We start from the raw sequence: 27,726 nt of genomic DNA, 5'->3' as shown, positions 1-27,726 counted from the left end.
GATTGTGATGATGAAAGTACTTTTAATCTATTTAAATTGGATTTATTTTAAAAACCTGGACAATTGTAGTGTTGTTAATGTCCCCTCTGACCCAATCTTCCTCCTAAAAGACTCTAACATCAAACTAATTAACATAAAAATTCCCCCAAAGAACCAAGTCTGAGGAAAAGACACATAACTATTTCCATCTTTAGTGTAAAGTTGGTGAAATATTCTACCCATGAATATTTCTGCAGAGGTAATTTTAAGAGGGAAGCAAGAGTGGATGGTGGTTTTTTTGGATGGTGCAACATCCATTTTATAATTGCACCTAAACCAACAGCCAAGAGGTGAGCGAAGACCCCAGGTAGGACGAATGGAATTCCCTCCCTGGAATGTGAATCACTTTTTTATTTGACCTAGAGACAGAAAATGCTTGGGGCCATTCACTCCAGTGGGGGTGTGCTTGGGTGGGGCTGGAACACAGTTTTTTGGGCACCCTGTCCCAGACCAGACTGGTTCTGTCCTTTGGGGGTCTGGGACTTCCTTCTGCCTTCCTCTCTCCTGTGACACTGTCTTCCCCCCTCCCCCAAACCACCCCTATAGCTTTCTGATAAAAATCTCCTTTCATTGCTGATAGCAGACCCCATTCCTGTTTTTTGCATCCCATGTATTGTGACACGGTTCTCACTGTGGCTTCAGAGTGTGATGGAGTCAGTGGGATGATCTGAGGTGGCACACAAACAACATTTACATTTTTCAGTTATGTAATTATTTTAATGTATATTGGGGAAAACTATATATAAACAGCACATCAAGCCCACAGTGTCATGAGTATTATTGCTTAGAATGAGGATACATTTATTTAAGTCAGAAAGTGAGTCATTTTTTAAAAGAAAGCGCGAAGTGATAGTACAGGTGTCTGTGGCTTTGGGAAAAGAAATCTCATGGGTGGGGGAGTGGTTTGTCTTGTTTTTGCTGATAAGAGTTGGAGAGTTCCCTCTGTGCCATCAGGGAGGCAGGCTGTAGAGAGGAGAGGCTGGATGTGGTCAACACTGGAAAGAAGCTTTCAGGGAGACAACGCCAGGACCCTACAGGAGAGGTGGGGCTGAACCCCTCTGAGACCCCCCACATGATCCACCATCTTCCTCTTCTTGGTGGGCAGGTAGAGAGGTCAGCTGACGCGGATGGGAGAAAGGGCGCTTCTGGAGCCCTCCCCAGGCTTCTTGTCTCTTTCTCCTTCTCCCTGCCCCCCTTCCCTTCCTGTCTCATTCAGGGTCCCCTGACCCCAACCCCAGCTCAGGCCTGTCTGGCTTTGCTGGCCAAACAGCTCAGGGCAGCGGCTGTGGCAGGTCTGGGGCTCCTCAGGTCACCTTGCCCCCAAGAAGAGGATGGATAGGGAGGATCACCCCAATTCCGCAGCCTCTCAGCTCAGCCTCAGGTCATTGAGAGGGGATCCGTTTGATGATTGCTGATGTTTCTCCCATTTGCCAACCCCTGAGCTCAGGCTCCATGGATACAGCAGGGATTCGGCCAGCGTCTGCAGACTGGCCCCTTTCTGCCCCTCACTGCCCACCCTCCCACACTAAGCTTGAGGATTCAGGAGCTTTGCCAAGTCACGGAAGGGGAGGAAAGGAGAGGGGAGGGGAGGGGAGAGGAGAGTGAGTTTGCTGCAGCCTGCAGCTGGAACTCTGCTCCACCCGCACCTACACCTGCACCCAGCTGGCCGCTCGCCTTCCAGGGCAGCGTGGATGCAAACCCTGCAGCGCTGGCACGGGCATTATTCTCTGTCTGGGCCAGCCAGTAAGTCACAGTGGCTCTATCTTAATTTCATCTTTAAGGACATGGTGAATCACTTTACCTCTGGTTCCTTAGCTGTAAAATTAGTGGGCTGTGCTATCTGAGCTCTGTCCCAGTTATTTACGGCTGCTGACAAACCACACCACACCTTAGTGGCCTCCAAGGACCGTTTCCAGTGCTGTGGGCTGACCGAGCTTGGGTTGCTGGTCTGGCACATGCGCACCACTCACCCGGGGCATCAGTCAGGGGCTGGGCTCAGCTGGGACACCTGTGATGCTGGCCCGTCTCTCCACGTGAGCTTTCATCCTGGAGTTCTTCTTGCCATGTGGGTCATAGGATTTCAGAGAGGAGGAGGCTGGAAACTGCATGACCTCTTAAGGCCTAGGCTCAAAGTGGCACAAGCTGCATTCTCTTGCTCAAAGCAACAGAGAAGGTCAGCCCAGACACAGAGTGGGGAGATGGAGGCCTAGATGGGGGTGTCAAAGTGACACCGCAAAAAGATGTGAATCAGGGGACAGGGCAGGCATTGTTGTGACAGTCTACCTAAATCTTTAAAATCCCTTTTGGCACAAGCTATGATTCTCAAAACCAATTGCACTTAAAAATATTGGAGGAATAAAAGCATTGCTTTTGCAGGAAGCATAGCTTACTCGGGAAGGTAATTGCCTGGTTCAAATCTAAACTCCATTTCTTTCTTAGCTGTGTAACTTCAAGAAACTTACTTTACCTCTCTGTTTCTCAGTTTTCTCATCTAAAAGATGGGGACACTAATAATGACATCAACTTTTATGACATTATAATCAATGTTTGCCCATTACATGATGTAGATTTGTTTTATTTCATTTAATTTTGCTTCTTTCATTCTTTCGTATAAAGTGTGTGCATGGTAAATCTTTTGGTACTTGTTAGACTAGAAATATTTTATTTTACTCTAATATTTAATTCAATTTGCCAGGTCATAAAATTCTCTAAAAATTTTATTTTTCATTAGACTATGAAATATACTTCATGATTGTCTTTTAGAATCCAGTGTTGCTTAAAGAAGCCTGATTTTTTTTTTCCTTTTACCAAAGAAGTCTGTTTTTTTTTCCCCCCTGAAAGCTTTTAGAATTTTCTCTCTCTATGTCCGGAGTGAGAAATGTTGGTAAAGTGTCTCCAGGTGAGGGTCTTTTTCCTTAATCTTGTTTGGTGAGAGCTTTCGATATGAAAAGTCACATCTTTCTGTTCAGTGGATCTTTTATTATTGTTTCTGATTATTTCTTCTCTTCAGTAATGACTATACACTCCTACTGGAATTACTATCAGATACACGTCAAACTGCATGAATATTGTCCTTCTCTACTTTCCTGTCCTATTTTTTAAATTTCTTTTTCTTTTTATTCTATATACTCTGGGAGATTTTGACTTTACCTCTAAAATCATCCACTTGTTCTTCAGTCTTTCCCACCATTCCTTCTGTTTTCTGTTTTTTAAATACTGGTGATCATAGATTTAATTAATCTCTCTTCTTTGTTCTGATTGACCATTTCCTGCAGCTCTCAGGATATGAGAGATATGAGTTGGCTTTGCCCATGTGTGGCTTTGTTTTCCAGAAACAAGAGGCTGGTGCTTTCATAATAAGGGGGTGGGGCTCTTTACCAACTGAGCCACCAGGGAAGCCTGGCCATCAGTAGGAGATCTGCATTCTGGGTGAGCGTTTCACTCTGGCCGGCTAGCCTTGGCTTTGTTTCAGTGGGCACTGCCCATAGCCCTGACTGTCCTCAACGCCTTCTCTGCCATCCAGTGATTCACCTCAAGACAGCCCTTTGTCTTTGGCACAACTTCTCCAGGGCTCCCTTAGGCAGATTTGCATCCTACACCTCTGTCTACTCTCTGGCACTGCCTCCTCCCCTGCTCTTCTTTCCTGCAGTCAAACCCTTTCCCAGGGATTCCACAAAATTTCTGTCCATCGATGCTGCCTTTCCTGGTAGCTGAGGAAGGGATGGGCGCGACCATTGTCCTTAGTCCAACATTAGGAGCCAAAAGGTTAGAAAGTTTTTATCTTGAGTTGTTAAAAATTCTGCTATTAAATGCCCCCTGCACTGAAACTTTTCCCAGAAAGAATCTATCAAGTTTTATCTGTATGCTGAATTTCTAAGGTAGCTAATATGCCTTGCGTCTAAATGCCCAATTATCAGGAAGAAGATGCAGCCTCTGCACATTCTTTGGTTAATTAGATCTGCTATGAAATCATTCATTTGATGTCCACCTAATGAAGCTAATAAAAGTCTCCTCGGAAGCGGGCTATTCTTCGTACCTTAAATACTGTACCTTCGCTCAGAGATGCTTGCAGCCAGGCTAACAGACTCATTATCTTCCAAATTCTGATTCTATTTTCACGCTCCGTTGATTTCATTAGATACAAAATAAAATCACTACCTATTAAAATTGCATTAGAGTCCTAACTTAAACTGACGAAAGCTTAGAAACTTAGAGCCCGGGCGGCTGTTCAGCCTTCAGTAGATGAAAAATTCCTGCATTTTGCAGACTGAGTGGATTGGGCCTGGCTCATACTTTATGGCCTGAATAGTCGGTGTTTCCCCAGGCTGGGTGGGGAGCCAGCAGTGCGAGTTGCCAACGCAATTACTTGGTTTCTCATCAGTCAGTGCTTCAACCATATTTTACTAGTTTGGTGGTTAATTCCTGGTTTCCTGAATCAAATGAGGCAAATGTGAGGATGGGAAGAGAGACAATTTTTACATGGCCAACATGGTGCCTTCAGAAAAGATTACCAGCAGAGAGATTTCCACTGTTGATGCTTTGGGGCCTCTCAGGTGGCTCAGTGGTAAGGAATCCTCCTGCCAACGTAGGAGATGCAAGAGACACAGGTTTGATCCCTGGGCCAGGAAGATCCCCTGGAGAAGGAAGTGGCAACTCACTCCAGTATTCTTGCTTGAGAAATCCCATGGACAGAGGAGCCTGGAAGGTACAATCCACAGGGTCACTCGGGATACAATCCATGGGGCCACAAAGAGTTGCAGGCATGGAGAAGCTGGTAGATTGGCTTTACTTCTACTTCATGTCATCAATGTTACTTGCCCCAGAAATTTAAAAAACAAAAATTAACCAAAACCAGCTCGAGTTCTTACAAAAATTTTGGAACGGAAGGTTAAACGCCCACAACTTCCCCATGTGTAACCTGACTGTATCGGGGGAGAGAGGTAGTGTGGCATCTGAATGAAGCTTGAAAGCATGCAGCTAGCTGGTGCTTGCACAGGGGAAAAGGTGTTGGCTGAGAAAAGAACCCTGTCCCTGGCTCAAATTCGGGTGAGCATGTGACCTTCAGTCAGTTACTCTGTGGACTTTAGCTTCCTCATCTGTAAAATGGGGCTGTTGCACCACATTATATTTTTACTCTCACCAGATGACTCAGTGTGTGCATATGTAGGTATGTGCACATATCCATGTGTCTGTGCATGTAATTTTTAAAAGCTGCCTTTGGACTTCCCTGGTGGTCCAGTGGTTAGGATTCCACACTTCCAATGCAGGGTGCATGGGTTCAATCCCTGGCTGGGGAACTAAGATCCCACATGCCATACGATGGCCAAAAAAAAGCTGCTTTCCCCAAAATTGCCCTTCCTCAAATTGAGGACCTGTTCTAACCCATCCTTCCTGCGGCTGCTAGGCAATGTCCCCTTTGGGCCCTACATGAGGAATTCTTTTCTGGTCACCTTGAAGACTCTTTGCAGTACTGCCAGCCTCTGAATCAATGTTTGGGAGGATGGGTGGCTCCTGATCACAGGTATAGGAAGAGGGGAAACTCTGCCCCTCCCCTCCCTCCTTCCTACATTTCCTCCTCCTCATTTCCATCTGGACTCTCCCAGCTGATTCCTCAAGTTGGGACTTAAAGGCAAAGACAAAAGAGGTGACAGGGCACTGTCCCTGATGTACTCGCTGAGATCCTGGCAGGTACACAGTGGCTCTCAGGGTGCCATGACGCTCTGGTGAAAACTGCCATGCATTTGAGGAACAGGATTCAAAAACAACAAAGAAAAACTGACGACAAGCCACTGTTTATAGACCACTTGTTATACATGAGGCGCTGTGATCAAATACTTGTATGCTGCTGCTGCTGCTGCTAAGTAGCTTCGGTCGTGTTTGACTCTGTACAACCCCATAGACGGCAGCCCACCAGGCCCCGCCATCCCTGGGATTTTCCAGGCAAGAACACTGGAGTGGGTTGCCATTTCCTTCTCCAATGCATGAAAGTGAAAAGTGAAAGTGAAGTCGCTCAGTTGTGTCCGACTCTTAGCGACCCCATGGACTGCAGCCTACCAGGCTCCTCCGTCCATGGGATTTTCCAGGCAAGAGTACTGGAGTGGGGTGCCATTGCCTTCTCCGAAATACTTGTATACATTGTCTTGACTCCTTACAACTCAGTGAACATTATTATCCCATCTTACAGGTGAGAACACAGAGACTCAAAGAAGTCAGCCAATTTTCCCAAGGCCTGAGTGCCCTAAGTGACTGATTAAAGATTGGAGACAAGCAGAGCTCCTTGCCACCTGGCCAGGGAAAAATCACGGAGCAGACTGGTTTTCATACTGTGGGTTGTAAACAATTTATGGGTCATGAAGAGTATTCAGAGGTTAAGGACAGTATTAAAAAGTAGAATCGACTAGAAAATATCAGAGTACCGCTTATGTTTTATGAGTGGTGTACTTGTGCGCATGAGTGGGTGTGGGGGTGTGTGTGTGTACAGGGTTGTAAGGTAAAATTGGTTTCCTACTGTGCCTTATGATTAAAAAAAAAATGCGTGTGAAGCTCTGGCTTGGAGAAATTAATGAATGAGATGGAGTGAAAAGGGCTAAGTATTGGGGAGTCTGGGTTTTTCCATCCAGAAATTGACCATTAATTAGTTTTGTCATTTCAAACACTCTCATTACAACTCTTTCTCTCCTTTTCTTATGGTTCTTTCTGGCTCTGACATTCTATGATCTTTTGAGAAGCACAGACAATTAACTTGTGTCCCAGCAGCCTAGAGCATGGCAGGTTGCTGGGCCCTGAGCAGCCGTGTGTGTGTGTGTTTGGTTGCCTGAGCAGAGAGGAGGAGGCTGGCTTCCCTGAGCAAGGGGACCAGTGGACCCAGGGCCTGGAAGTGGGCTCCGGGAGTACATGAGTGCAGGGATGAGAATGCAGTGCTGGAATGAGGAGCTTGGGAAAATCTTGGGGGCGGGGGGCGAATGAAATCTGTGGAACAGAACAGATTGATAAAAGTGCATTTAATAGGAGTTTCCTGGGCGTCTAGTGGTTAAGACACTGTACTTCCACTGCAGGAGGCCTGGGTTTGACCCCTGGTTGGGGAGGTAAGATCCCACGTGCCACACGGCCAAAAAATAGAAGGGAAAAAAAAAAAAATGCATTTAATGCTGAGACTGCAAATTTCTCAGAAGCTAGGCAGGTACCATAAATGAATAAAGCATACCAGGTGGGGGCTCTGGTGAGCTGTCCATCACTACTCGGCCCCTCTGAGTGGACAGCCACTACTCAGCTGGCTCTGGAAGATTATCTTAGGAGAATACAGTCCAGGGTCTCTAGAGCTTCTGATTTTTCAATGGAAATCTGAATTTTATGTGAAATCTGATTTGGAGATAGATAGCTGTATTAGTTATGGTAGGAAGGTAATGCTGGAGTAACAAACACATTTCACAACATGCTGGATTGAAGAAGATGGACATTTATTTCTCCAAGGTGAGGGCCCAGGCTGGTGGACTGGGAGGTTGGGGGCCCGCTGAGCTCCGTGTGGTCATTCAGGGACCAAGGCTCCCTCCCTCTTGTTCTGCCATCCCCTAGGGGATCGTCTTCAACTGCAGGATCAAAGCTGAGTCACCAGCCTGTCTGTGGTCAGGTGGCTCTGCACTGCGGTGTTTCTGCCTCTGATCATTCTCATTTTCTGCCTTCCTCATTCCTTTCCTTCTCTTTCCCTCCCTCCCATCTTTTCTTCCTTCCTTCTTTCCTTTTTTTCTTGTCTACTTTCTTTTCTTCTCCTTTCTTTCCTGTTATCTTACAAAATACACTACATGTAAGAAAGGCACATAAAATATACATTATAATGAATACTGTCACAGGTAAACACTTATGTACCACCATCTAAGTTAAGAAATGTATTTGGTCTTTTGTTTAGCCATGTGGCATGTGGGATGTCAATTGCCCAACCAAGGATTGAACCTGAGCCCTCTGCAGTAGAAGTGTGGAGTCTTAACCACTGGACGGCTAGGGAAGTCCCTACGTTGAGAGATGTAATAGCATGAGTTCCCTGAAAGCACCCCACATGCTTCCTCAATCAACATTTGCTTTCTCCTCCATTCAGAGAAGGCAATGGCACACCACTCCAGTACTCTTGCCTGGAAAATCCCATGGATGGAGGAGCCTGGTGGGCTGCAGTCCATGGGGTCGCTAAGAGTTCGACATGACTGAGCGACTTCACTTTCACTTTTCACTTTCATGCCTTGGAGGAGGAAATGGCAACCCACTCCAGTGTTCTTGCCTGGAGAATCCCAGGGAAGGTGGGGCGTGGCGGGCTGCCGTCTATGGGGTCGCGCAGAGTTGGACACAACTGAATCGACTTAGCAGCAGCAGCAGCCACAGAGGTAACCACTACTGACTTTTGTGGAAAGCATGTTCTTGATTAAAATGATATAATTTTGTCATATATATGTCATATATACATATATATTGAATACAGTGTATAATTTTGCCTGGTCATGAATTTCATAAGAATGAGATAATACAGTGTGTCTTGCTTGTTTTTCACTGAACAATGTAAGATTCATATTTTTGCTTATACTCTAGTTCATTTCTTTTCATTTTATATTCTATTGTTTGTATAATTCGTTGATCTATTTTGATGATTTGGATTTTATAAACAACACTGTTTTGAAGATTCTGGTCTATCTCCTGAAAAAATGCCCAGGTCCAAAGATTCTCTTGCAAATATTCCCTTTGAGTAGAACTGCTGGGTTATAGGGATGAAATTTTTCAAGTTGACTAGACAATGTCAAACTCTTTTTTTTCCAAAATAGCAATAGTTTATGATTCCCACCAGCAGTGAATGAGAGTTCCCATCCTCACCAACAGTTGGCACTGCCAGATTTTTTATGTTTTTAACAATTTGGTGGTATGTAGTAATACCACATTGTGGTCTTTAATCACATCTCCTTGATTACTAATAAGACTGAACATCTTTTTGTGTCCATAGGCAATTTCAGTTTATTCCTTTGTGAAGAGCCTATTCAAATCTTTTGCAGTTTTTTCCTATTAGGTTACCTGCCTTTTTCTTACCAAGCTGTGGGAGTTCTTTGTGTAACATGGAATGAAGTCCTTTGAAACCTACATGTGTTGCAGCACCTTCTCTCACTCCATGATTTGTATTTCCATTTCCTTTATGCTATTTTCTGATGAACAGAAGCTCTTATTTTTAGTAGTAGTTAAATACATGTTTAGTAGTTAAATTCATGTTTTTTTATGGTTAGTGCTTTTGTATGTTTAAAATGTTTTTCTCTATTGAGATCTTTAAGCTATTCTTCCCCATTGTCTTCTAAAAGCATCAGTGTTTTACCTTTCACACTGAGGTTTGTAATTTAGTTGGGATTGAGCCTTATGTATAGTATGAGATAGGTGTCCAATGTCATCTTTTCCATATGGGCATTTAATTGTCCAAGCATCATTTATTGAGAGGTTGTCTCTGTTCTACCCTTTTGCATTAGCAGCTTTGTCACAGCTCAGATCCATATATGCATGAGTCTGTGATGGAACTACCTGGTCTATATTCCAGTCCATGGCCTATTTTATCCTGCATCAATATCACACTGTCTTCATAATAAGAGATTTGTACTAAGTCTTGATAACTACAATAGCAAGTCTTCCTGGGGCTTCCCAGGGGGCACTAGCGGTAAAGAACCCACCTGCCAATGCTGGAGAGACATAAGGGATCCAGGTTTGATCCCTGGGTTGGGAAGATCCTCTGGAAGAGGGCATGGCAACCCACTCCATTATTCTTGCCTGGAGAATCCCATGGACAGTGGAGCCCAGTGGGCTGCAGTCCATAGGGTCGAAGAGTCGGACACAACTGAGCATGCACGCAAATCTTCCTACTTGTTCTTCTTCGAGCTTTGCTTGGCTTTTCTTGCCTCTCTTCATTATATATCCACTGTGAATGAAATAAATCAGTAAACAAAGGATGCTGCAGCCATCAAGCCACTACAGCCTCCCTGATGGTGAACCTTGAGGGACCTCAGGATAGTGACAAACAGGCTGCCCACTGCCAAGCCCTCAGCCACTGAAACCACCCCCTGCGGTTCATCCCCCTAGGCGATTCAGGATGGGAAAGCACAGGATACCAGCCCCAGACAGCTAAGGTGTATATTAAAGAAATGATTTCAATGATCCCAGACTCTTGTATCTCCCCATATGCAGGCTAGTGCTAAATTTGTTAACTTGAGATATCTGATTTTATCTAAATAACAGTCATTTTTTGATGTTCAGCCTACCTGGTCTTTTGTTGCGAAACACCCTATATATCCTGGCTCCTCCCTTACCTCTCCCAGGCTGTCTCTCAGACCTGAGAAGCTGTGTCCTGGGCTTAAGTCCTCAGTTTTTGTCAGCCAAATAAAACTAATTCTCAGCTTTTAGGTTGTGCTTTTTTCAGTTGACGCCATCAAATTTTATAGTAAGTGGCTACGCTGATCCGAACAACTGAATTTGTTATTAGTGGAAGCAGTACCCTCTGAGTAGAACATTTTTTAAGGATTTGGATATGTTACCCCATATGGCACTCTGGAAAACGTGATATCAATGTGCAACCCCAAAGTGGGTCAGAACAAGATTTAGCATGGAAAAGGCCTATTTATATTGTTTGTTATTTAATTTAGACGGTGATATCATGTTGACTTCATGCTTCTAGTAGGTGCTCAAAAATATGTGCTGAATATATGAGTCTTTTGCATAAGTAAAAATGCCAAGTGCAATGGCAAGCAGAATGTGTTTTCTCTTCTCCCTGTAACTGCATGCGTGGTACCCATGTGGCTCTGATGTTTGAACATAATTGATTATATACTATTTTGAAAGGAGGCCTAGATACGCTTAAAAACGAACTGCGAGTTTTTAAAAGCACTTTTAAAACTCTAAATCTTAACAATGAAAGCAAATTGTATATATAGTTCACAGACGTGTTTCAGAGGAATTATCAGATTTTGGGTGCATGGAATTTGCTAGCATCTTTTGCAATGCTCATGAGCCTGGAATGGAAATATTTAGTATGTTAATAAGGAAATAGCATGAAGAAGCTGTTCAGTGAGCTGTAGCCAGGGCTGCAGGTTGAGTGAAACTGCTTTGACCTGCACAGGCATAAACGCAAACCTTCAGCAACAGAGAAGCTAGAGACTGGAGGCTTAATGTGACACATGCAATCCTAAACCAAAACCTGAACCAAAAAACCAACCAGTGGCTCCAATAACCTGTGTGGTTCATGACCTAACATAAATGAATGGGGTGATCTGGCATACAAGACGGAAGGTGCAATAAACAAACAAACAAAAAACCCCACTTTGGCCTCCATTAATGAACATTCTGGCCCTAACCAAATCACATGCAAATCAAGTGCTGTCTACTTGAATTGTGTAATTGGATTTCACCACACAGGGGAAGGCATTCATGGGGTAGAGTTTGTATTATACCAGAAAGATCCTGAACTGAACTGCTAAAGGTTAATGGAGCAGTTAAATGGAGGAAAGTTACAAAATCAATTTTACAGCCAAGATGTTTGTACATTTCCTCATTTATTCACTCAAAAAATATCTGTTCAGTACCTCCATATGCAAAACACTTGTGCTAAGTCCTAAGGCAGTTTTAAAGACGTGCATGATGGTATTATAAAATGTTCAGACTGATTTCTTAAGTGGCAATCTGTCTAGTTTTGAATTGTTAACATTTCCCATGAAATACAGTTCTTGTCTTTGAGAAACTTCCCATTTCTGGTGCAGTGTTTCTTAAAGACTAGGAACCCTAGCATTCATGGCATGTCATATTGTTTGCAGGAAAATGAGGAGTAATTTTCAGTTTTAGTCTGCAGCTGGTCTGTCTTTAATATCTGCTAATATTCCCCTCCTCTTAAAAACAAAACAAAAAAGTAAAATAAACAAAGGGAGAGCATGTCTAAACCTTTTACAGGCTATAATCTAACTAGAATGTAACAACTTCCTTTTTGGGTTACATTTATATTTGGTTACTTTCATTTGTAAAAAATGATAATGGTTTTCCATTGTGGTAGTGATAATAAAATTTCTACTTAAATAAATATAGGTTAGCTCTGAACAGTGATTCAGATAAAAAAAAATATTAAGTAAACAATAAAGCAGGTGGTCTCTGGACATGACAAGAAGGAATGAAAGTAGAAGGGGAATGAATGAAGTTTGGGGAATTGCCCAAAAAGAAGTAAGACTTGCACATATATCTTTGATCAGATAACTCAGTGGTTCAAACATGAGCCACAGACAGAGTTCTGGGCTATGGTTGTGCTTTTCCTGTAGTAATCATAGAAGTCTCCCTGGAAGAGCCTTTTCTGCCTGTCTATCTATGGATGGAGACTAGCATTGGAGCCAGGGCCTCGAAAAAAGGAAATGACTACGAAAGCCTGAGAGTCAAGGTGTGTGCTGCAGTTGACAGAACCGCCCCCCCCGCCCCCCTTTAAGTGCATCAGAATCAGCTGGAGGGTTTTCCAGGACCCTGCCCTTGGAGATAATGACTGTGTGAGTTGGCGGAGGGGAGTGTTTAAACCTCACTTTGCACAGGTACCTGGACCATTTGAGAGAGCCTGTAATCTAGAGGTCAGAACCCTGTGAGCACGGAATCAGCATCCCTCTTGTGGTCATAGACTTGCCACACCACTGGGCTGCTTCCCCTTTCCTTGTCTCCGCTGCAATCCCAGCTAAGGGCAGGTTCAGCACATGCATGTATCTTTCACGTGGCCCATGAGGCTTACATGCATATTTATTACCAGTTCAGTGGTGTTTTTGTGGGAGAGATTGAGAGGAGACTGCTTGGATGTGAGAAGATGGAGAGAGAGCTTTTCTCAGTTCTCTGTTCATGCTTTCTATATAAACCTCATGCAGGGCCAGGCATCCTTGGAGGACACCATGAAATAAGGATGCTAAAATTCTACTGGACCTAGCTATTCATGGGCGAAATTAGTGCCTCATCTCCAGTCTTCTTGAAATTTCTATCCTTCTCTGGTGGGAGGTTTTAAGGACTAGCACCTGTAAATTGCTTTGAAAGTGAACCATGATTATGCAAACAAATGGCATTATCTACCTTTTACTGACAGCAAGAATCGGTGATGTGGGGAGTCTGGTAGGCAAATAAAGACTTTTTGAATCGGGAGGAACCATGGGATTAGACTAAATGTGAGCCCCCAAAGCACACAGTGCATATTCAGCACTTTGACTTGAACTACCAGATGGATAATAATCTGTTAGGGGATAGTCTGAATGGGTTATTTAAAAGGATGTAAAAGATTGCTGACCCAGGCTGGGACTGTGGGCAAGCTGTGGGCACATCTGCAGCTATTGAGCACGTATTTCTAGGGGTTTCCAGCAGAACATAAGTAAACAATTGCCTGCCTGAGTGAGATGGGAGTTTCATAAGAGCCATAAACACCCAAGCTGATGGCCAACAGAGTTGGCCAAATCCAGCTGTGTGCAGAAACAATGCCTTTCAGCCAAAATATACCAAATGGCACTATCTCTCTTGGGTTCTTCTTCAACACAGCACAGCATACAGAAGGGCGAAACTTGAAAGATGGTACCCAAGTGCTCTGATGTGACTCTGACAAAAATGCTGCAAACTGGGCTAGTTAATGATGTGCTGTGGCTTTCACTCATTATGGACCACATGCAACAGGTCAGGGATCCACAAGCTGCCAGAGCAGCACCATGCATGTTAATTGAGAAGAATTAACTTTCACCAGAGGGAGAGGGCTTCCTTTTGCCATCAGTGACCATTATTCCCACTTCGTTGGCACTGCCATTGTGTCTCGTGCAATGCTGTGTGCTGTGATGCTGTCTGTCAAATCTTCTTTCTCTGAGTATAGAATCCAGGTGGTGGCAATGGCTGAAGGTTGCTTCTCTGTAATGAATACAAAGCAGTGACCACCAGTCTCTATGCTCTGAGCAGAGGAGATTTGGCGGGGCAAAGAAACAAAACATCCATCATTAAAATGATAATGGAAACATAAATCTGGATGAACCCAGATGTTAGTCATAAAAATAAAAACTCATGGTACAATAAATTCCTAATTTCTTATGTTGTACTGAAATTTCATCGAGTCAATTAGATCCTGAAATAAATGACAAATGGGACATTGGCTGGAGATGAAGAGAATGATATATTTTTGTTTGAAGACTAGGAGTTTAGACATTTATTGGATTGGAATTTGACCTGTGGCATTAAAATGTAGATTGTCTCCCAAAACTGTAAGTGGAGCATGGATTTGCAGAAGAAATTTTTCTGCATAATAAGTTGTGTCCTAACAATGAAATCGTGCATAAAAATAGCTAACATGGTGAAGGGAACAAAACAGCTCAACAAATCAACAAACAGTTTGTGCTTTTGCAATGGATGTGGCAGAAACCAAGTTTTAGCTGAAAGGTTGCTCCTTTGAAGTAAATAAAACCACATGTTATGTCGTGACTGAGAAAGAAATCTGTCGGGGGACAAGGATATATCATCTGAAAACTAATGAGATGTTACATTCTGAGACAAAAATTGCATCCAACTTTTCAGCATGTAACTAGGCAAGATCTGAGCCAGAGTATAAAGAGTTGACATAAAACTTTGGGAATTCAGAACTCAAATGCTGCCACAGAAGTTGGAGGGGGGTGGAATACCAACTGTAGACTGAGGAGATGCAAAATGAAACTATCTAGGTTGAGACCTACTTTCTTTTTCCAATTTTTTCCCCCAGTTGGATTTTCTATCTTGTGACTGCTGAAACAATATATGCATAAAATGCTACATTCCTCTTCATTCACCCGACACACCATGGAAATTACACACTTAAGCACAGAGGTCACCCGTGGAAAATCGCTGTTTCTGCATAATAGTTTGTCTGTAAGTTACAAGAAATAACATTGCTCAGAATGGAATTTGCTTTTGTACCATGAGACTCAGGACGTGTCCAGAACACTTATCTTTCTTCAGAAAAAACTGAGGTCATGATGTGCTGCTACTAAGGGTGTTAGTCACTCAGTTGTGTCTGACTCTTTGCGACCCCACTATAGCCTGCCAGGCTCCTCTGTCCATGGAATTCTCCAGGCAAAAATACTGGAGTGGGTAGCCATTCCCTCCTCCAGGGGAATCTTCCCTATCCAGGGATCGAACCTGGGTCTCCCACATTGCAGGCAGGTTCTTTACCATCTGAGCCAACAAGGAACCCTAAGTGCGGCCATAATATCTTTTTCTTCCTAGGTAATGCCAGCAAAGCAGTTATCCATGGCTTTGGTCAATACAGAAGTTGAGAGTGATGGAAAGTTCTGGAAATTTGTATTATTTTTCTTATTTTTGTGCCAGGAACAGGCCTTCATGTGGTTGTGAATGGTTGTATTCTTCACAAAGACTCTGCTCACTGCCTGCACATCCTCACTTGGGGCTGTACCTGGACTGTGGGGAGGAAGTCCCCATTATTAATATGTTGCTAGCAGCTGATCCAGGAGCTTATCCTAGCCACCTGATAATCTTATGTAATGGAAAAGGAAGTGAAACACCAGTCCATCCATCTTCATGACCCTAAGTTCCTTACTTAGGTGTTTATGCCCATTAGCACCAGAATGGCTGCTGGGCACCCAAACTCTCATGTGTGGACCGGTCACTCTTCGATCTTATTAAAATGCAGATTCTGATGGGAGCCATCTGGTGCCTGAGATTCCGCATTTCTAACAAGCTCTCAGGTGACCTTGATTCAGGCCATCCACTGATCTTATTTTAAGCAGCAAAGCCTAGGGAATGTCAAGACCAATGAACCCCAAGGTCAACTCCAAGTCGTGATGGCCTCATCCTCTCTGTTAATCACTGAATCATTTTCCATTTTTCTGCCCCTACAAACCTCAACCAGAACACTTCCCACCCTGAAAAAAAAGCCCTCACCAAACAAGTTCCCCAAGTCTTTACCAAAAAGGGGTAGGAAAGTGATATGGGGACTTCCCTGGTGGTCCAGTGGCTAAGCCCTGCACTCCCAATGCAGGAGGGCTGGGTTTGATCCCACATCAGGGAACTAGATCCAGAATGCCACAATTAAAAATCCCACATGCCCACAACTAAGATCTCATATGCTGCAACTAAGATCCGGTGCAATCAAATAAATAAATATTTTTCAAAAAAGTGATATGGCATGCTTCTTTCTTGCAGACTTCTGGGGTTAATTCCTCCCCTAAGAAGAAGATGCCTTCTCCCTGGGGTATGGGCAGGAGCTTTCATGTCCTGGCCACACTGAGCCATGTAGCGCGCCTTTCTTCTACACTCACTCTGGCTTTTTCTAGTCATTCAAGGAGATGGCTATTATGATCCCAGTATTACAGATGGGAAACTGAGGCCCAGGGAGATGACATGCCTTGTCTGAGAACATGGGAACAGTAAGTAAACTTGAAGGGAACTGAATCCAGGGCCGATTTCAAATTCTGTACATGAGCTGTATATCTTGTTGCTACATCTCAAGGAACTTAATTTCTTCTGTCAATAAAAGGAAGGTTTTCCAATTGACAGCCTTTTATCAGAGACTGTGGTACCCAAGGTTAGAAGTCACATTGAAGGCATGGGGGTTTTACACTAGACAGCCCTTTATTTGTTTTAAGCAGAATTCTATAATTGCACAGCCCCATGGATGTCCCATGGGGTTTCCACCCGTGTGACGTTATCTCTGCTTCTGTGTGACAGTTGATTTTGGTGACTGGTTGATGATTTTTAAAGTACTTCTGATCATACACTAAAATGTCAATGGCAAAGCTTCTTCAAATGTTGTGTTTTTTATAGAAACAGTGAAAGTCATTGCTCCGGACTGGTTGAGACCAGGTAAGAGAAGGGTCTAGAAGACCCACAGATTGGCCATCTCTCCGGGGATACAGGGAGGACTAATCTCCAGGCATCCAACTGTCGGAGGGATGGGTAGGCTCTCCATGGATGGAACAAGTTTGCTCCAAGGAGCAATTCCTGTAAGCTGGAGCTCCAGCCTGGAGACAAAAGCCAGTGGTCAGAACAAGGCATGTTGCAAGTTTCCAGTTCTACTGCATTAAGTGTGTTCATAAACTGCAAGTTCTGGGAACTTGAGGGGGACAGCAAGGGGAAATTGAATGATTTTCCAAATGCTTCAAGACTACTTTCTAGCTGATGGCACAAGACACAGCTTTTCCTGCTGTTGGGAGATGTTTGGCATAGAGATGTGGAAAGAGTTGACAGAAGCTGAGTCCCTTGTTTCCAGGCAGTCATTTCTCCAAGAAGCCTCTTTCTAGAAGGGATTCACCCCTACACACATGGGCATGATACATAGCTCTGCTGAGATGAAGCAGGAGGCCAGACAGACCATGAGAGTGGTAGATGTAGTCCACACTAAACCACCTTCCCTGAACTGAGTACTGATGTTACGACATTAGATTGCATTGACTGGGCCAATAAGAACTGGTACCTTCTGCCCCAACTCTTCACTTGTTATTATTGTAGATCGTAGAGACATATTTAAGGACATAGTACACTTTCCATACTGCATAATTCCTTTTTAAGGACCCATAGTAATCAGTCAACAGGTATTTATTGAACACATATGCCAGATATGGTACTAGTATTAGGAATAAAGCAGTGAACACGGAAATCACATCAATCAAGTTTACGACACAAAGAAGAGAAACTATTACCTTAGTTCTCTATGTCAGGCAAAGTTGTCAATCTCCTGAGCAACTTTCCTTCTTTACAATGCCTACTAGGAAGCTCAGAGTCAATTTTTGGACTTACTGCCCACAACTACATAAACTGAAAGAAAAGTGAAGTCGCTCAGTTGTGTCCGACTCTTCACGACCCCAGACTGTAGCCTACGAGGCTCCTCCATCCATGGGATTTTCCAGGCAAGAGTACTGGAGTGGGTTGTCATTTCCTTCACCAGGGGATCCTCCTAACCCAGGGATCGAACTCGGGTCTCCCACATTGTAGACAGATGCTTTTTATTGTCTGAGCCACCAGGGAACTACAAAGGACCTCATGAAATGAACTGTCGTGCAGACCATATGCCTGGTTTCATGTTATTTTCCCCTTTGATCAATTTTCTTGTGTTTATCTTTGTGGGCTACTTCACATTCCTGCTATTTTTTGAATGGGGGGTTATAATTAAATGATCATAAAAGAGATCAGCGGTTATGAGTGACCAGCCCAATCAATGTTAGCATGAGATAATAGGAAATATACATATATTGGTCTATGTCTCTGATTCCAGGCACAAGACTCCTAAAACCCTTGCAATTTCCTAAGTGATAAGAGTACTACAGACTTCTCTGGTGGTCCAGTGGTTAACACTTTACCTTCCAATGCAGGGAGTGATGGTTCCATCCCTGGTGGGGGACCTAAGATCCCACATGCCTCTGGGCCAAAAAACCAAAACATAAAAGAGAAGCAATATTGTAACAAATTTAATACAGACTTTAAAAACGGTCCAAACCAAAAAAAAAAGTACTAGGAGCATCTTTTGCTCTGTTGAAGCGATTCTGGGTGGGCTCCTGGATGGGGGCTGGTCACCAGAAAAACCAAGTCACGTTAGAAACAATGAATTTGCCCACTAGCCTCCATCTTCCGGTGAGGGAAGAAGGGCTGGAAATGGAGTTAATTATTGGTCATGACTATCTGAGAGGCCTCCATACTTTCCAACAGTCAGGGTTTCAAAGAACTTCATGCTGGTGAACATGTGTTGGTGCTGGGAGAGGGGTGAGCCTAGAGGGGGCGTGCAAGCTCCACGCCCCTTCCCACATACCTCACCTTGTGCATCTCTTCCATCTGGCTGTTCATCAGTATTCTTTTTCATATCCTTTTATAATAAATCAATAAAAGTAAGCTTTTCCAGAGTCCTGTGATCCATTCTAGCACATTAATTGAACCCAAGAAGGTCATGGGAACCTCTTACTCGTGGCCGGCTGGTCAGACCCCAGGTGATAATCCGGATTGTGACTGACATTGCACATGGGGGGCAGTCTAGCGGCCCTGAGCTCTAAATCCCTGGGATCTGACACTCTCTCCAGGTAGACAGTGTCGGCATTGAGCTAATCTGCTGGACACCCAGTTGGTGTCACAGAATCCACACATTTGGTGAGCTGCAGTGTCAGAAGGGAAGAGAGTAGTAGAGTGTTTTGCAGAGAAGAAAGACTCGGGGCGGTGGGGGAACTGTGGGCTTTTGCAGAAAGACCTGGGGCGGTGGGGGAACTCACACACCCGCTATGCCCCCCCACAGGTGGGGGAACTGTTGGGGGGCATAGGGGGTGGGAGTGGAGGTGTGTGAGTGGTAAGGTCACTGGTGTTAATGAAGAGCTAGAGTTCCTCAGGATGACTAGGGGCTACATACTAGAATTTAAAGGTGGAAACTCAAAAGAATTCCTTCATAAATAACACTATTTAGGCTATTTCCTTTTTTGACATAAGGCAACCCCCCCCCCCCCCCACCCCCACAACCTCCACTCTGGTCCCCCGCACCTTGAACTTGACCATTTTGTTTCAATTTTTAAACTACATTAAGCAGAGTTGTTTACCTCTGGAGGCTCTTGGGCTCTATAATGGGCTCATGAGTATTCATTATACTATTTGAAAGTGAAAGTGAAGTCACTCGTCGTGTCTGACTCTTTTCGACCCCACGGACTATGTAGCCTACCAGGCTTCTCTGTCCATGGAATTTTCTAGGCAAGAATACTGGAGTGGGTTGCCATTTCCTTCTCCAGGAGATCTTCCCGACCCAGGGATTAAACCCGGGTCTCTCGAATTATAGGCAGACACTTTACTGTCTGAGCCACCAGGGGAGTCATTCATTTAATGGTCATACTATTTAAAACCATATAAAAAAAGAAAAGGGCGACCCTTGAACTAATGATGTCAACATGTTTTAAATCAAGGATTATGATGAATCCAACTCTGTGCACTCAAGTTCCACTGGAAATAGATATTTGCTGAAACAATGAGTGAGTGAGTGGATCTTGGTGCCCAGTGGTAGGCATTCCCCAGAGGTGAAGCTGTGGGTCCACAGGGACACGGGTAGGCCTGGCCAGATACTGGCCAGGTAACCCAGCCTTACGCTGTCTCCCAATTCAGACTACAGAGGAAGGTCTGGGAAGACCTCTCCGCCACATTCCACAGCCTGGGCGCTGGGCCTACAGCACCCCAGAATGTTAGACCTCCTCTCTGTCCAGGATTAGGTAAATGCAACAGCAAGTTTCCAACAGCAGTTTCCATCCCACATCCCAGACAGCAGAGAGTAGACTGAGGAGCCTCATGGAAAAGACTCAATTGCAGTTAAATTCAACAGTGAGCTGAAATTAAGGTTAGCCCTGAAATTAAGGCTAGCCCTGACTGGCTCCTCTGGCAATGGACTTATGTGACTTCTAATATGTCTCGGTCATTACTTTTTACAGGGATGTGTGGATTAAAAAAATTGAAAGGACTTCCTGAACCAATGTGGGGAAGGGATTATCATGTTTTTGGATGTCATTAGTCGTGACGAAGTTTGGCATTAATCATGACATGGTGCAAAACAGTAAATTATTTGCAAGCAAGGAGAGGGTGGAGTCGCTAGAACCTGTAAATTGATGTCAGCTGAGCATTCCCTGTGGGGATGTCGGGCAAAAGGATTTACTATTTTGCCAACTTTGGGAAAGTGTTACAGAATTGCAGACAAAATCGTTTCTATGCAAACAATAGTTTTAAAAGGGGTCCTTACATCAAATAACTGCAATTCACTGAGCTTTCTGAGTAACCACAAAGCCAGGGACAAAATTTTAAATATTAGAAATTATTTTTCTCAGAACCAAGTTGAATACTAATCTCGAGATTTCCTTGCCTTCCAACTCCCTCTCTTCCACTCTTTCATGTGTCAGTATCATGTCAGTTTTGTGGGGAAAGAGCAAAGGGAAGAAGGGAGAGGGGTAGAGAGAGCAGGGGAAGGGAAGTGGGTGGGCCCAGAAATGGAGAGATGGGAAGTCATTCCATGAAACTCTCACTGTCTGTAAACAGGGCTTAAAAACCTCTGTCTATCCTGACGTGCTCCCAGGGCAAATGCCACTCTGCTTGAGAAGGCTACCTATAAAATTCCACCTTCATGCTCCCTCCCTTCATTTCTAAAAAATCTGTCCTAGAAATGTCTCATCCTTACACTTTATCAGAACCCCGAAGAAAAGATTCTGAACTCTACCCGTGGCTTTCTGCATATTTCTGTAAACGAGGCTAAATCAAGTTCTTGGAACATTTTTCTACCCTGAAAATTCCTATGAATTAAGTCACTTTCTAAGACTCCTTGCACTTCAGTAAGTACTACAGTACTGATTCGTACTTCAGTAAGACTCACTGAAGAATAATGGCGCAAACAACAATATTTTAAATTTAGAAGTATCCTCTGGCCGAGAAAGGCTGCCCCACATAGTATAAAGATAAACGTGCAGCAATTTTGTCAAACTTCTAAAAACTCCATCACGACCGCAAGCAGCAAAATGCCTCCAGGAGATCAGTTACCAGCGGACTTTGAGCCTCAAGAACCTTCGGGATTCCGAGCGATTCAGCCCAGGGCTCTCATGTGGGGATTAATCATTTGGGCATCTAACTCCTCATCACCATTCAAATACAGGAGGCTATTATAAGTGTCCCCATTTTGTGGCTGAAAGTCAGCTATGGCTTAGTCTCTGTTTGTAAGAGAAAGAGAGGGGGAAGGGGGCTGTTCCTCATCTAAAAAAAAAAAAAGAACCTTCTTAAACCTAAAATGATCTACTTTCAACAACTGCGTTTCCTTTAGGGTCAAATCTTTTTGATCGCGTCTCTAAAAACCAAGAAGCAAAACAAGTATTTTTGTAAATTGTAACAGTCACCCCACGACCCCCTATCACCCCAATTCCCGAGGACATCAATCACAGCGGGCGCGTCATTACGAGCGGAGATGCAGAGGGCGTCTGCTGGGGGCGTAATAAAACCAGAGAGGCCCTCTCCATAGTTGGAGGAAAGCGCGGAGAAGACGCCCCGCCGGCACACTCCTCTGGAAAACTGAAGCTTCTTCTTTGACCCCGGGGCCAGAAAGATTTATTACTTCCTTGGTGAGGGAGAAGCCTCAGGCCAGATGAAATGGGCGCGCCGGGAGTGGGAAGCCCGAGAGCGGTGCTCGGCGTCCTCGGTGCGCTCCGAGGCGCGGGTGCGTCCTGGGTTCCTACCGGGAGCCGGCGGCGCCGACCCGGGCGGGGCAGAGCGGAGTGGGAAGCCACTGGGGGCTTTCTGCCCAAACTTTGTCACCAACTCTTTCCGAGAGCAAAAATGTGCGGCTGAGCCCGGCAGCAGCACACACAAGAATCCAAGTTTCCCAGAGGTCCGGGAGCCCAAGCGCTCCAAACCCCGCATCCGTACCCCGGTGCGTGGAGCTAGGATGGCTACGGCCTCAGCCGAGCGTATGGAGGCCCAAGCGACGCCGTTGTAAATCGGGCCCCGCATCTTCAACCCCCAAGGCGGCGACTGGAGCTGGGCGCTGCGAGGGGGCGGGCGGCGCGGCGAAGGGGAGGAGCCGCAGCGACAGACGGCGGCGCGCACCAACCCGGCGCGGTCTGGCAGGAGCCGCGCAGAGGCTGGCCCGAGCGCGTTGCAGCCGCTCGGCGTAGGGAGAGGCGCGTAGCTGCATCCTCCTGGGCGCTGCTTTCGCGCGGCGGCTGCTGCTGCGGCGGGGGTTTTCTCTGCCCGGATTCCTCGTTGGTCAGAGGAGCCTGGTGCTGGGGGTGGGACGGGCAAGACAGCGCTGCAGACCCCAGTTCCTTTGCCTAGAGCTGTGTGTATGTAGGGGGTTTCCGGGCCAGTCGGAGGCTGAGAAGCGGCGGGGGCTGCCGGCAGTGCCCTCCCGGAGGGCATCCTCCTGGTGATGGAAGAAGCGGCTCCTGCTGCCGCGGCTGCAGGGTCGCGCTGCGCCCCATCTACCACCGCTAAACAGATGGGAAGATTCGGGGCGCGGAGACTGAGAGCAAGAGAGGCGGAGCTGCTTTGCCGGGAACCGGGTCCAGTATAAGCCCCCTCCCCCCCATCTCCCTCGGCCAGCTTCACCCCTCAGAGCGAGGAAGGAAGCTACAGTCCCGAGAGGGCGGCGGAGACGCCGCTGGAGCCAGGCGCACTGAACTCGGCAGAGCACAGAGCAGGGCTCCGGGCCCGGTGAAAGTTTCCCTTCCCCAGCCGCAGGGCGCCCGCTGCCCAGAAAGTCTGCCCAGGGCTTGGGCTGCCAATTCGCGCGGCCCCCTCGGAGGCGCGGGGATCCCTGGCGGAAAACAGCTCTCGAGAAATCGAGGAACGAGTGACAGCAGGACTGAACGCCGGGCCGTGCTCCTGGGCCGCCCCGGGGCGCGCCCGCGGCTCCAGGTGAGCTGGGGAGCCAGGCAGACCGGAGGGTGGGCGTTACTAAGCGGGAGGAGGCGGCTGGCGGGAGAATTGGGGCGCACCGGCTTACTCCGCTTCCCCTCGCAGGTTCTTGTCGGAGCCGCTGCCATGGGAGAGCCAGTCTTGGGCGCCGGGGACCAGCCGCCGCTGCTGCCGCGCCCGCCTCGGAGCCGCGGCCCAAGTCCGAGCGCCCGAAGCGGGGCCGCTGAGTCCCCCTCCCGGGTTGCAGGGCCGCCTCCGCCGCGCTGCCGGCCCGAATTGTGCCTGTGATGAGCCGCAGCCCGCCGCGAGCTCTACCCGCGGGCGCGCCCCTCGGGTTGCACCCAGCCGCGCCCGCCGCCGGGCCGCGCGCCCTGCTCCCGCCGTGGCCCCGGCGCCTGGGTCGCCGCTGGCCTGCGTCCCCGCTCGGAATGAAGGTGTTCCGCAGGAAGGCGCTGGTGCTCTGCGCGGGCTACGCGCTGCTGCTGGTGCTCACCATGCTCAACCTCCTGGACTACAAGTGGCACAAGGAGCCGTTGCAGCAGTGCAGCCCCGACGGGTCGCTGGGTGCCGGGGCGGGGGCGGCTTCGGGCGGCTGGGGGCGTCCAGGACCTCCTCCAGCCGTGCCGCCCCGCGCACACACCCGCTTGGATCCCCGGACCCCATACCGCCCTCCCGTCGCCGCAGTCCAGGCAGCTCCGGCAGTCGCGGCCGGGGCGGCGAGGGCCGCAGCCCCTCCAGGTAATGGCACTCGGGGCGGCGGGGACAAGAGGCAGTTGGTGTACGTGTTCACCACGTGGCGCTCAGGCTCGTCCTTCTTCGGCGAGCTTTTCAACCAGAACCCCGAAGTGTTCTTCCTCTACGAGCCGGTGTGGCACGTGTGGCAGAAACTGTACCCAGGGGACGCCGTCTCCCTGCAAGGGGCGGCGCGGGACATGCTGAGCGCTCTCTACCGCTGCGACCTCTCGGTCTTCCAGCTGTACAGCCCCGCCGGCAGCGGGGGGCGCAACCTCACCACTCTGGGCATCTTCGGTGCGGCCACCAACAAGGTGGTGTGCTCCTCGCCGCTGTGCCCCGCCTACCGCAAGGAGGTCGTGGGACTGGTGGACGACCGCGTGTGCAAGAAGTGTCCGCCGCAGCGCCTGGCGCGCTTCGAGGAGGAGTGCCGCAAGTACCGCACGCTGGTCATCAAGGGCGTTCGGGTCTTCGACGTGGCGGTATTGGCGCCACTGTTGCGAGACCCGGCCCTGGACCTTAAGGTCATTCATCTGGTGCGGGACCCCCGCGCTGTGGCCAGCTCACGCATTCGCTCGCGCCACGGTCTCATCCGTGAAAGCCTGCAGGTGGTGCGCAGCCGGGACCCGCGAGCCCACCGCATGCCCTTCCTGGAGGCCCCCGGCCACAAACTGGGTGTCAAGAAGGAGAACATGGGAGGGCCGGCAGACTACCACGCGCTTGGCGCCATGGAGGTCATCTGCAACAGCATGGCCAAGACGCTGCAGACGGCCCTGCAGCCCCCTGACTGGCTGCAGGGCCATTACCTGGTGGTGCGGTACGAGGACTTGGTGGGAGACCCCGTCAAAACCCTGCGGAGGGTGTACGACTTTGTGGGGCTGTTGGTGAGCCCCGAAATGGAGCAGTTTGCACTCAACATGACTAGTGGCTCAGGCTCCTCCTCCAAGCCTTTTGTGGTGTCAGCCCGCAACGCCACACAGGCCGCCAATGCCTGGCGGACCGCCCTCACCTTCCAGCAGATCAAACAGGTGGAGGAGTTTTGCTACCAGCCCATGGCCGTGTTGGGCTACGAGCGGGTCAATAGCCCCGAGGAGGTCAAAGACCTCAGCAAAACCCTGCTCCGGAAACCCCGACTCTGAGAGGGGTTCCGGGGAGACCTGACTCCCTGTGGAGACACCCACAGAAGGATTGTGGTGTGTTTCAACAAAAACAGCCCAGATCCAAACTGAGGAAGCCCACATATTCTGCTATAGATACATAATATAAATACACAGGCACTTGCTCTCAATGTTTTGAGTCATGGAATTTCAAGAAATAGCCACAATGCACACACATCTCAGAAAAGGCGACTTGCAAGTTCTGACCACAGCTGCCCTTCTCTCTCCTCTACCTTTTTCTTCCCCTCTTCCCTACCCGCCTTCCATTTTGAAGTGGGATGTTGATTAAATCAAGATCGGGTAACTGCAAATCTTGTTTACAAAATTTTCGTGGTATCTGTGAACATGTAGAACAGTCTTTGGATGTGGGGGGAGGGGTGGGTGGAGAAAGGGAAAGTGGTCCTGGAGTGAAAGCCCCATTGGGCATGCTAAACCAAGGAGGCATTCTTATAAAGTAGACTTATATGTAAAAAGCAAAGGTCATACATGAGTATTAATAAAGAAGAGAATAAATAATATTCTTTTTTAAAAAATATTTGCCTCCATTACTCTGGATTTACCTGTGTTCCTTGTCCTGTGCAGCTTCAGACAGAATCTGCTTCCCTTGTTCCCACCCTCTTTCCCCCCATCTGTTTCCTAGAAAACAGTTAAGATGGGTGGGAGCAGCCTCTGACTCCTTGATCCCTACCTTGGAGTTGTTTTCTCCCAGGTAAATCGTAGCCTGTCCAGTGCCCAGGAATGGGAACACATCTTCAAATTCTAAAGGCAAAAAACAAGCAGGGCAGTGGAGGAAAAAGCATGGCACTACTTTCCACTTGGGGCACAGAAAGGAAGAAGTAACCCCTTGAGGGTTTGAAGGCATTTGGTTTTGATTACCCTGGAGTTACACTGAGAAACCTTGAACCAGAGACCGATGTTTTGGTCCTGAGTTTAGTTCAGAAACAGAATTTTTTCTTAGAAGATAAGTATATAGTTCAAAAACCATCTGATGGTGTGAACACAAACCTCAAAAATTAGTGTGAATGTTTTGTTGGCAATGGTAGTCAACAAGTTCTTTGGTTAGAAAAGTGACGCAAGTATCTGAGTTTGCAATGTTTCTGCCTCTGACACAGTCCACGGAGGCATATGAAAAGGGAAGTTTTTGATCTGAGAACTGTAAGGGCGCCCACAGGCTATCCCCCTTATTCCCGGCTTCCTAGCCAAATTAATGAAAAGAGAATGTGAATTAATAATGGTTTACTTAGGATGCCTGTGGGGCACATTGCTTTTCTTTATCATGTTTCCAGAAAGTAAAATTGTGAAGTAGCTATATGTTCTGACATTATAAGGCTTCAACCAAGAGCTTCTTTTAGATATGAAAGTAAATTATGGGGAAGAAGAAATGAAAATGAATTATGAGTTAGTAGGTTGGATTTTGGAATTTGGTATTTTCTAGGGGAAAAAAACCATTGCAGTTTTCCTGTAATGGTAATGGTGTTGCTGCCGTCCTGAGCCCATTTGTACTGAAGCATTCTGTAGAATGTTGTGTTATGATATAAAGTTATGAAGCCTAAATAGGAACGAGAGTGTAGTTATATATTATATTAAATATGGTACAAGTTCAAGTTCATCATAGCTATTTTACTGTAATTTATTGTGAGATTTGTGCAAGCCAATCTGTATAGGTTAAATGCTGAGGGTTTTATTTTAAGGAAAATAGAATGGAAAGGAATATGTACATGGGAAATACTTTAACCCAAGATGATTTTTAAGTATAATTTTCATTACAATGTGAAATCTAACTACACTGTTAATTCCGGGATGAAGCACAGAGGTTAAAAAAAGGATGTATTTAGCAGTTGATTTTATAACACATTCTAGAATGGATATTTCTTAATTTACTAAAATTGTTTATAGTGTTGTGTTTATTAAGCCAGATTACAGCTATAACACATTGATCATGGTTTCTATGATATTTTCATGGTAGCGCCTATGCTGAATTATCTTCAGCAGCAGTAGAATATTTGTAACAGCTTTAAGAATATTTTAAAAGTAAATGAACAAAATAAATATTAATGTTGGATGACTAGAGATGAAACAGGTTTAGCAGAAAATTAAGACAACATCATTAAAAAGCAACCGCTCTGAATAAAAGAACCATTTAAAAACAAATTTCATGTGGCATTAGAATCAACTCTTTTCACTTAATCACAGTAAAATTCATGCTTAGTTTTTGAGTGAAGCATTTTTAAGCAGTGGAATTCATTCTTCTCTCTGGACTTTGATTGCGTTAAAATGAAATCGCAATGTTTTTGGATCTTGCGTTTAAAAAATATGAGATGTCACGTAGAGGCTTGGCAGCCTGCAGCACATTCGTGGTCTCTGCTCAGATGAAATTTTGAGCTGAACACCAACAGTTCTCCCTTTGCTGTGCTTGAATGGA

The 27,726-nt window shown here is 46.3% G+C and overlaps 1 protein-coding gene across 1 annotated transcript; it reads left to right on the top strand.

Annotated features, from left to right (window-relative positions):
• The first annotated feature begins 22,011 nt into the window (after nt 1-22,011).
• Nucleotides 22,012-27,455, top strand: CHST2 (carbohydrate sulfotransferase 2). The gene is made up of 2 exons (XM_025290461.3): nt 22,012-23,415; nt 23,521-27,455. Exon 2 carries the CDS (start codon nt 23,703-23,705, stop codon nt 25,284-25,286), a length of 1,584 nt encoding a protein of 527 aa, XP_025146246.1. The 5' UTR covers nt 22,012-23,415; nt 23,521-23,702; the 3' UTR covers nt 25,287-27,455.
• The last annotated feature ends 271 nt before the right edge of the window (nt 27,456-27,726 follow it).

The sequence above is a fragment of the Bubalus bubalis genome, chromosome 1, assembly GCF_019923935.1.
Source record: "Bubalus bubalis isolate 160015118507 breed Murrah chromosome 1, NDDB_SH_1, whole genome shotgun sequence".
NCBI classification, from domain to species: Eukaryota; Metazoa; Chordata; class Mammalia; order Artiodactyla; family Bovidae; genus Bubalus; species Bubalus bubalis.
This window is presented reverse-complemented; position numbering and strand designations above follow the sequence as displayed.